General features: G+C 47.0%; 1 protein-coding gene across 1 annotated transcript; it reads left to right on the top strand.

Moving 5' to 3' along the window:
- The first annotated feature begins 1,651 nt into the window (after nucleotides 1-1,651).
- On the top strand, nucleotides 1,652-8,604 carry LOC110554386 (cyclin-dependent kinase 4 inhibitor B-like). Its single transcript, XM_060365838.1, has 3 exons — nucleotides 1,652-1,828; nucleotides 6,344-6,635; nucleotides 8,556-8,604. The coding sequence occupies exons 1-3, from the start codon at nucleotides 1,703-1,705 to the stop codon at nucleotides 8,588-8,590; spliced, it is 453 nt and encodes a 150-aa protein (XP_060221821.1). The 5' UTR covers nucleotides 1,652-1,702; the 3' UTR covers nucleotides 8,591-8,604.
- The last annotated feature ends 917 nt before the right edge of the window (nucleotides 8,605-9,521 follow it).

The raw sequence follows: 9,521 nt of genomic DNA, 5'->3' as shown, positions 1-9,521 counted from the left end.
GTGAATAAATAAATTAATTAAAAATACAATATTAAAAAAAATCACATCAAAGATGGACAAGATATACCAACAGAAAGAAAGATGAGAGCTCAGGAGAAGGCGCAAGAATCAGAGACCGACTCATTCACACACTCAGGAACCCCCTAAAAACATTCAACTGGAAGCTATAGTCCACACATAGAGAACCAGGTGCGCACGCAGGCAGGCCCCGCGCATGCGGCCCCAGTCTCTGAGTTGTTGTGAGTTTTGATCATGTCGATTTAGAACGCCCTGTTTTCTTGGTGTCCTCCATCCCCTCTCGCTCTGAGACTCTTTCTGCTGCCTCTTCTGCAGAACTCCTGGGGTTCCGGTGGAGACTTCCTGCTTAAGGCTGAGCGTTCCAAGGTGTCTCTGTCTACATTATGTTTGGCTGCGCATCTCTGTTCTCTAAAGGAGGGAGCATCTCTCCTGAAGGAACACGTTCTTTGCTATGTTCAAAGCAGCCCTCTAGGCTTGCAGTGCATAGGGTTAAATACAGGAGTGCGAGAAGGCTTTTTTTTTTAGTGATTTTTTTTTTCTTTTTTGGTTTTTTAGAACAGGGTTTCTTTGTGTAGCCTTGGCTGTCCTGGACTTGCTTTGTAGACCAAAGTGGCCTCAAACTCTCGTCGATCCGCCTGTTTCTGCCTGCCCGGGATTTTGTGCTGGGATTAAAGGCGAGCGCCACCACCCCAGGCTGACGGTTGTCTTCTTAAATCCTCCTCTTTAAATCTAGTAATAGTAACTCGATGAAAGTACCTAAAGTGTGTTCTTCTCTCTGCCGCACAAGATTGCAATTAAATTTTAAATGAGCAATTTAAACTTGCGCGATTGAACCTTAATGTTAGTCCGAACGTCACCTCATGTAAACTCACAATAGTCCCGTAAAATAGGAACCACTTCTGAGCCGTTTGCCCTCCAATGGCTTCATCGATTCACTTTAATATTTTCGTACAGAATCCTAGCACCCGATACCCCACCATTACAAATGTTTCAAAATAACTCCTCGCCAAGACGGGGGTTTCATGCTGGGTGGGGGGCAGAGTCCGAGGCAGACAGGAGGAGGCGTTCCAAAATGAATTGTTTGAGCTGGGGTTGCTGGCATCTCAGCTTGTAGCCCTTCTGAGTAAAAGAGGACGCGATGTTTGCTTCTGAAGTTAGATACCTTAAGTTTCAATTTGGCGATGAAAAATACTCGCCCTCGTTTTTTTTTTTTTTTTTTTCTAAAGCCCGGTTGCTGTACTGGGGAGTAAGGAAACGAGAGAGTTTTCGAGCTGGTGGAGAATGGACTAGCTTAGGAGACCCACGTGCTCCTCTTTTTTGCACGTTTGCTCCCGGAAGGAGACCAGCGCCAAGGGGTGGCCGGGCACGGCGGGTGGGGGTTGGGAGGTTAGCGTGGGCGGCAGGTGGAGGCCGTCTGGGCAGGTACCCGGCATCTCTTCTGCGCGAGGGAGAGGGTGGGCATCGATAGTTTTTTTTTTTTGGGGGGGGGGTGTCCTGTTCATGATATAGTAAGCTCAGATAGCGCCGCCTATAGCGGACTGTGGTGCCACGTCAGGCGGCGGGGGGGGGGGGAGTCGCCCCCCAACCTTAGAGGAAGGAAGGAGGGCCCGCTGGTCACGCGACTGGGCGGGCACTGGATCTCGGAGACGAGGCGAACGAGAGGAGGGGAGCGATCTGGAACAGCATGGAGCCCTCTGCAGACAGGCTGTCTAGGGCGGCAGCCCAGGGCCGTGTGCTTGAGGTGCGGGTCCTGCTGGAAGCGGGGGTTTCGCCTAACGCCCGGAACTCTTTCGGTCGCACCCCGATTCAGGTAGGCAGGCAGCGTCTCGTTTGCAGTGGGGCGATAGCTTTTGTTCACGAAAAGCCAGCACCTCCGGGGAATTTCCAGTATGACCCCCGCCTGTGAAGTGGCCATTCAGTTACATTTCGAAAGCATCACCAAGATTTTTTGTTGTTGTTGCTGCTGCTGCTGCCCTCCCAGCGCCCACCCCCAATTAAAATGCCTTGTTAAAGTGTAACCATTTTGACATCAAGTTTTCAATTTCTTATTATTGATAATTATTCTTTCTCCCATCTACTGTCAGTAGATTGTTTCTGGTTTTGCTTCCAGCAACTTACTAAGTTTCAACCTAAAAGAGAATTCTTTCTGTCACCTCCCTACTAATATCCATTTGTAACCATTATTTCTAATTGTAACAAGAAAATTCCTGTGAAGCAAATTCCTGTGAAACAAATGTGAAGGAAAGTAACACCAGGTGCAAGTTAAAAAGAAACGGTTGGGCTGTGCCTTCTGAAACGATACAACACAGGATACGTTTTATATGCTTTAAAGCACAGAGTGAAAAGAAAACAAAAGTGTTTCCGACCTTGAGAGCCTTTACAAGTCCAGCATGGAAACATTTTGAGATAACACAGGTTGGGTGGTTGTGAAAGATAGGTGCGAGCCTTTAAAAATAATGTGTTTATGTTTACGGTTTAACATCTGAAGTGTTACCAGGGTCCGGGAGTTTGCATTTGGGGTGCTAAAATATATAAGAGAGGACCTTCTTTATTGAATGCAGAAAAGTAAAATAAAGACAGGTTGATAGTTTTCACTATATAGTACAGGGGTGGGGTCGGGAGAAAAGAGATCGTTTTGGTTCAGAACCTTTACCAACTTGGTATCTGAGACCAAAATGCTTACTTTATAAAAGGAAAAAAAAAATTCTGGCTGAGTTGGTACACGCCTTTAATCGCAGCACTCAAGAGAGAAAAGAGAGTGAATCTTTGAGTTCTAGGACAGCCAGGACTACACAATGAAAACCCTGTCTAGAAAACCCAAAATGGAAGAAGAAGATGATGAAGAGGAAGTGGAGGGGGGAAAAAGATTCAATTCAAGATACTTTCTTAAAAGGATTTAGGCACTCTCCAAGTATTCATTTTATTTTTGCTTCTCCTTTTCCATACCATAAAAGATATGAGCAATCTTTAAAACCAATTTTATGAGCAAGATGGAGGACTTTAACATACACATGAAACATAGGTTTTTTTTCTTTTCTTCTTCTTCTTCTTTTTGCAGTTCGCTTTAAGTTTTCCTGAAACCTAAATTAGTTTCACTTTCTTTAGGGAAAGATTCAGCAATACTACTGCAACTGATTATGTTATCTTGATGTAGAAAAACTGAGTAGTTCATGTTTAAAATCACACAGAATTCTGAGTGGTTATGTCCACTGCCTTCTCTCCTCTGCCCGCATAAGCACCCAATCCTGCCACTGTGATTGTTCTGAATAAGAGATTTTGAAATTATAAAACAATCTGTGGCCAATAAAACCGTGTTGGATGAAGTGATGAGAAATAACCAAGCCCCTCTAGCAAATGTTAATGCAAGTAACACAGATGGGGGGTTGTGGGCGAGGACAAAGGGGGCGAATAGAGGGAGGGCAAGCAGGCAAGCAAGGGAGAAAGTCAGCAAGCGGAGTGAGTGTCAGTGGTGAATCCACTTTTCAGGAGCTGTGAGACCACAGAACAGCCAACTGTTTAAATCTTCCTGTTGGGAGCCAAAAATTCCTGAAGATTCACCAACAATAAGATTCAAGCTTATTCTGGTAGCAAACTTCTTGGTTAGCCATGCTGCTGTTGGTTGGTTGGTTGGTGATGTTACATACAAGACTGTTGTTGCTAATATGATTTTTGAGAAATTTCGGAAGTTAGAAATTCCAGTAGAGGAGGAGATGGCAGCTGAAGCAGCTGCTTTACTCCTATAAGAGGCAATAAAGGTGGCTAAGCGGCAGCAGAGGCATGAAGAGAAGGCAAGCATGCTTGGCATTGTAGCAGCAAGAGTAAGACTTGTTCCCGAGGCTAGCTGCCAGTGCTCAGTTTATGATTGTTATTAGACAGACACTAGACAAACGCAACCATTCAAAAACTGCAATAGCATAACAGTGTCTTTAACTTCTTATAGTCTGAGAATATATTCAAACCTGTAGTCAAGTTTATTCTAGTGCAAGCAAATGTTTCTTTATTCTTGACCCTAAATAAAATAGAACTGTGGATTTTCTGTACAAAGTGGTGTTTGGAGCGTTCTCATTTTCTCTAAAGCGATTTCTGCCTAGTTTATTGTTCGGTTAACTTTACAGGGCTTTAATTTTTTGTTGTTGTTACACTGATTTATTTATTTAGTTGAGAGGGGAGTGCCTGTGGAGGTCAGAGGACAACTTGTGGGATGTGGTTCTCTCTTTGCACCATGTGAGTCTGGAAAATGGAAGCTTGACGCAAAACATTTTACCTGCTGAGCCATCTTGCGTACCATAAAGAGCTTTTAAAAGTTACCGCTGCGAGCGAGACAACCTAGGGAAAGTCTTACGTGATTGTTAACACAATGTGACTTTTATTCATGCGTTGACACTGCAAAGGGCGACTTGAAGTTAACATTCCCGTTGGAACTGTTAGCATGACTTCCAGCCTCGAGCCAGACTTTTGCTTAGCAGCAAGCAGAACTCCTCCTGCCTAGCTTATACCTAGTTGTGGTCTTTATTATTATCTCATCGTTTGTGTACAGATGTTTCCCTCAGTGTGTAGCTGCACCACAGGCATGCCTGCTGCCCACCCAAGGTCAGAAGGTGTGGGATCCTCCAGAACAGGAGTCCCTTACTCATCACAAAATACTTTCTTGTTTCCATTTCAATATTCCTAAATGGAGAGCGCACTTGCTTGTCCTATACAAAGCCTTGGCTTGAGGTGAGTGCATCCTCTATGGGACAGGCTTTATTTATTAAATTATTATTATCATTATCATCATTGGTGTTTTGAGACAGGGTTTCTCTGTGTAGCCTTGGAATCTAAAGCAGGCCTGTAATCACAGTTACTTAGGAAGGGGGTTATGCCAGGAGGACTGACAGTTCAAAGGTAGCCTTTCAGAATTTAAAGTTGAGCAGTGTTTTGTTTTCTTATTACAGTTCTAGCAAATTATAATTTTTTCTTTTATGAAAATAGATTTTTTTTTCTTCATTCAACATATCCTGATTACAGTTACTCTCCAGGTTCTTCCCTACCTCCCTTCCTTGACTTTGCTTTTTTAAAAAATGATGCAGGATCTTCTGCAGCTCAGTCTGGTTTCCAGCTTGATATGTAGCTGAAGGTGACTTTGAAATTCTGATCTTCATCTCTACCCCCTGGGTACTGAGAATACAGGTATGCAGAGTTTATGCAGTGTTGGAGTTTGAACGCAGAGTTTCCTTCACATGCTAGGTCTTACGGTTGTTTTATGTTCAACATGACAAACTAGAGTAATTTGGAAAGAGGGTACTTTAATTAAGAAAATGTGTCCATCAGATTGGGTGTAGGCGAGCAAGTCTTTGAGGGCATTTTCTTGATTTCTGATTGGTGTGGGAGGATCCAGCCCAGCGTGGGCAGTGCCACCCCTGGGCAGGTGATGTTTGAACATTAAAAAAAAATCAAGCTGAGCATAAAACATCAACAACAACAAAACAACCAGGAGGAGCAAGCCAAGGAGAGCACCCTCCTTTGTTTCTGCTTCAGTTCCTCCCTGCAGGTTCCTGCACAGCTTGAATTCCTGGCTTGGCCTCCTTCAATGATGAACTGTCATACCCTTGCCTCCCCAAAATACCTCTGGTCATGGTCTTTATCACAGTAATAGAAAGCAAACTAAAACACGAGGCAGGCATTCCCCTATCTGGGCCAGTTAGCTCGCATTTAATGACTAACACAAACACAAAGTTATCATTACCTAATTACAGGAGCCGAAGTCTAAAATGAATCCACAGAGATTCATTCTTTTAGAAGGCTAAAAGCCAGAATCTGTTTTATTTTTCCTCGCTTAGTGGCTGTCATTGGCCCAGGACTCTTACATCTACCCTCTGACCTCTGTGTCCCTGCTTATAGCTTCTCTTTGGCCGCAGTTTTGTGAAAGCGTTGAACCCTGTCCATGACCTCAAGATTCTGAATATAGTGCTGTCTACAAGATCTTTATTATTTTAGGGACAAGCTTTCTCATTTTATACTTAAAGGAATAGAAGTATGACCTTCCAGAAAGACAAGGTTAACAAAAATTTTTTTGTGAGAATCCTGCCTGTCTTTTTTGCCAGCCACTCTTTAGTGATTACTACAAATGTCTTAAATGAGGCAAGCGCTCCCTGGCAGTGTTCTACGGGGGGTTAAACCCTTGTGGGTAGGAAGACTTTCAGGGTGGCACTGGAAGCCTTTAGAGGGTAGAATCTCCGGCCTGTGTTTGAACCAGGTTAATGGCAAGGCTTCTTAAATGGGGCTTCTTTTCCAGGTCCTGCCCACACCCTCGCCTTGACCTCTACTGACTTTTTTTTTTTTTCAGGTGATGATGATGGGCAGTGTCCAAGTAGCCAGCCTTCTTCTCTTCCACGGTGCAGATCCGAACTGCGAGGACCCAGCCACCCTCTCCCGACCTGTGCACGACGCAGCGCGGGAGGGCTTCTTGGACACTCTAGTGGTGCTACACCAGGCGGGGGCGCGGCTGGATGTGCGTGACGCCTGGGGTCGTCTGCCGCTGGACCTGGCCCAGGAGCAGGGCCATCACAGTGTCCTGCAGTATCTGGCTGGGAGCACTCCCCAATTCCACAGCATGGGGTCTGCTCAAGCGCCCCCAGGTGAGCACGATTGGTCCAAGAGCTCCTGAAACAGACAGAGAAGCTGAGCAGGGTCTCTGCTTGGCTTCAGGTCATACAATCAAGGCGTGAGACAACCTAAGTCATACCCTTGCCTCAGATGAAGGGGGTGCAACCCGAGTGAGCCTGAGAACATGGGCGCTGTCCCATAAATTCCCCACTTACTCCAGGTCAAGGCCTAGGCTGGGTAGCACGGAGGCAGGAGGGCCCAGAGGTCTAGATTTCGGTTCCACACACAGACAGAGCAGCAAGCAGAGCCTTAGGTGCTTTGGGTGCTTTGCAAGCCTTCCTGGTGGACTGATTCTGCAGTTTCCCAGCTCAGCTGCCCTACACCCTGTCCTTGGCCTTCGCAGTGGAAAGTTTTCTAGGCAATTCCAAGCAGTTTCGAGGGTATCTGAGATGGTGGCCTTGCACGCTTCCCTCTAAGAAAAAGAGACTCTTCCCCACCTTTCCAAGCTTTACACTTAAGGGCTGGAGGTATGGCTCAGCTGTTAAGAGTGTGCTGCTTATCCAGAGGCAGAATTTGATCCCCAGCCCTCAGATCAGGCCCTTTACAATAGCCTGGAATTCCAGCTCCGGGGCATTTGACGCCTCTGACCTCCACGAGCGCGCACATACGCATGATTAAAAATAAAATTTATACTTTCCACTTCTTGGAGACATGACCAAACCACAAATGGATGTAAGCCTCCTTTGCCTTTCAAAACCTTTTGAAACCAGGAAGCCTTTCTTTTCTTAAATCCCGTTCCTCTAAGCGCATACATGAAATATTAGACGTAAAGTCGTTTGCTCAAGAGAATATTTTTCATTAAAATAAGATACATGAAGCAAAACACGAAAAATAACACAAAGGTTTAGTGTAAAACATGGTTTAGAAGATACTAGAAGTTATCCTGAAATAAGGGCGCAGGAGAGTGCCGCTCTGGTCCTGTGGAAGTGAAAGTGTTCACTGTGGATTCCAGAATCCGAGCAGCAGGCACGAAGAGGGAAGCTCGGGTGTTCGGTGGTCTGATCCGAGCTGCGCGGGCCCAGCCACCCTCTCCCGACCTGTGCGCGGCGCAGCGCGGGAGGGCTTCCTGGACACCCTAGTGGTGCCGCGCCAGGCGGGGGTGCAGCGCAGCTGTCTCCCTGTAGGAGGAAGCCTGTCTTCAGAGATTAAGTTTGCCAACCCCACCTGAGGGGCGTGGTAGGAGAAAGAAGTGGGTTGGGCAGCCGCTAACCAGGGCGTTGGAGCGGGTGGGGTCGCAGTAGCAAAGGAGGGAACAGTCGCAGAGGGGAGGGGACACCAGCGAGGGGGGTGGGAGAGGGGAGGGGCGGAATAGGCTGGGCTTGCGGGGGCCCTGAAGATCTTAAAAGAAGCGTCCATTTTGTTCTGCAAGTGCCCAGACCCCATTAACTGGGGGGAGGGGGGGGAGAGAAGACCAGATCCAAAAGGGTACTTTGCGGGAAGGGGGGTGAGGAGAGGGGGAGGGCTGGATCGCTCAGAGCTTGGGCTGTCTGCTGGGCGAGGAGACAGGGAGGCTACTCTTCACAGCGTGTCCGCCCCCCCCCCCTCCGGCTGGGTGGGATTCGCCCTCGGCTTTGGTTGAGTTCTATTTTTATTCCTTTTACTCCTGTTTTTATTTCGGGTAGTGGAGAGAGAGGGGAGAGAGAGAGAGAGAAGAGGGAGAGAGAGGAGGGGTAGAGAGGAGAGGGGGGAGGGAGGGAGAGAGAGAGAGAGAGAGAAGGAAAGAAAGAAGGAGAGAGAGCGAGAGCGCCAAACCTTCTAAGCGGCTGTCGCAGCTCAGAACTGGTGGGAAAACCCAGGGCTGTTGGGTTTTAAAGACTGGACCCGCAGGAGGCCACCCAGACAGTTTTCTAACGCCTGCCGACCATTTTTTTTTCTTTCTCTTTTCTCTGCAGACCCCTCGGACCAGCCTGGCTTTGCAAAACAATAAAATTAAACAATGCTTTTAGAAATGTCAACTGATTTTTTTTTTAAACATAGAATTGCCTTCTCCTGTCCCCAAATTCCCATTTCAGTTTTCTTTTCCATTTTACAGAAAGTGTTTACGCTGCGCCCTGGTGCTCACATCCCACCCGGTCCTGGTGACTTCGTAACAGTCATTTAGCGAAATAAGAAAGTTCAGAAAGGGTAGTGTGGCTCTCCTAAAATTTCCAGAAGTTTTGTAGATCTAAAATTTTTAACTAAAAGAAAAAAACTAGTTTTATCCACCCGTTCTGATCAGAAATAGATACCTTTGTTTCTTACGCGTATACGTATACCTCCTGCCGTAGACCAGCACGTCAGAAAGAAGAAATAACAAGAAATCTCAAACCAAAGCCAGGTCTTAGGACGCTGAGCTGTGCTTAGGACGGTGGGTGGGAATTCCAGGGAGCCGGATATTCTGCATGCTTGACTTTTGGTCAGTGTGGCTTGAGTTTTTCTGCTTTAATGTCAAAAAAACCTCGCCTGCTAGCTGGCGCGGGAGGGCTGCGGGGACCCTGCCTGAGCTGGGTTCTCAGGCGTAACCGTCCTCGGGGCTCCCCGTGGCGAGGTAGCCGGCTGCCTCCCTGACACCCCCCCCCCCCCGAGTGCAGTGCACCTCCAGGGCACTTACAAGGACGCCCTGCTACCCAGGCTCATCCGACCACGGCGTCTCCCCCTTCTTTTTATTGAATCTGCGTCACGTAAGCCTGTTTTAAAATGTACAGTTACTGGGTTAGAGTGGCCCACGCCTGTACTCCGGTACCCTTGAATCCCAAGGCAGAAGAAAAGCGAGTTCCAGGCCAGTTTTCACTCTCCGGTGAAACTCCAGGTTCTCGGTGTGGGGGTGGGAGTCGGGGGAGGGTCATAAAGAACATTTAGTACATATGCAGCGGTGGACG

Source organism: Meriones unguiculatus, chromosome 12 (genome assembly GCF_030254825.1).
Source record: "Meriones unguiculatus strain TT.TT164.6M chromosome 12, Bangor_MerUng_6.1, whole genome shotgun sequence".
NCBI lineage: Eukaryota > Metazoa > Chordata > Mammalia > Rodentia > Muridae > Meriones > Meriones unguiculatus.
The sequence above is the reverse complement of the archived record's forward strand: the minus strand, read 5'-3'. Positions and strand labels throughout refer to the sequence as shown.

Bases quoted from the DNA above. Each gene is read 5' to 3' on its own strand.
- LOC110554386 (XM_060365838.1), top strand. From the start codon at position 1,703: ATGGAGCCCTCTGCAGACAGGCTGTCTAGGGCGGCAGCCCAGGGCCGT. The intron at 1,829-6,343 runs GTAGGCAGGCAG...TTTTTTTTTCAG, and splicing joins TCGGTCGCACCCCGATTCAG to GTGATGATGATGGGCAGTGT. The intron at 6,636-8,555 runs GTGAGCACGATT...TTTTCTCTGCAG, and splicing joins GTCTGCTCAAGCGCCCCCAG to ACCCCTCGGACCAGCCTGGC.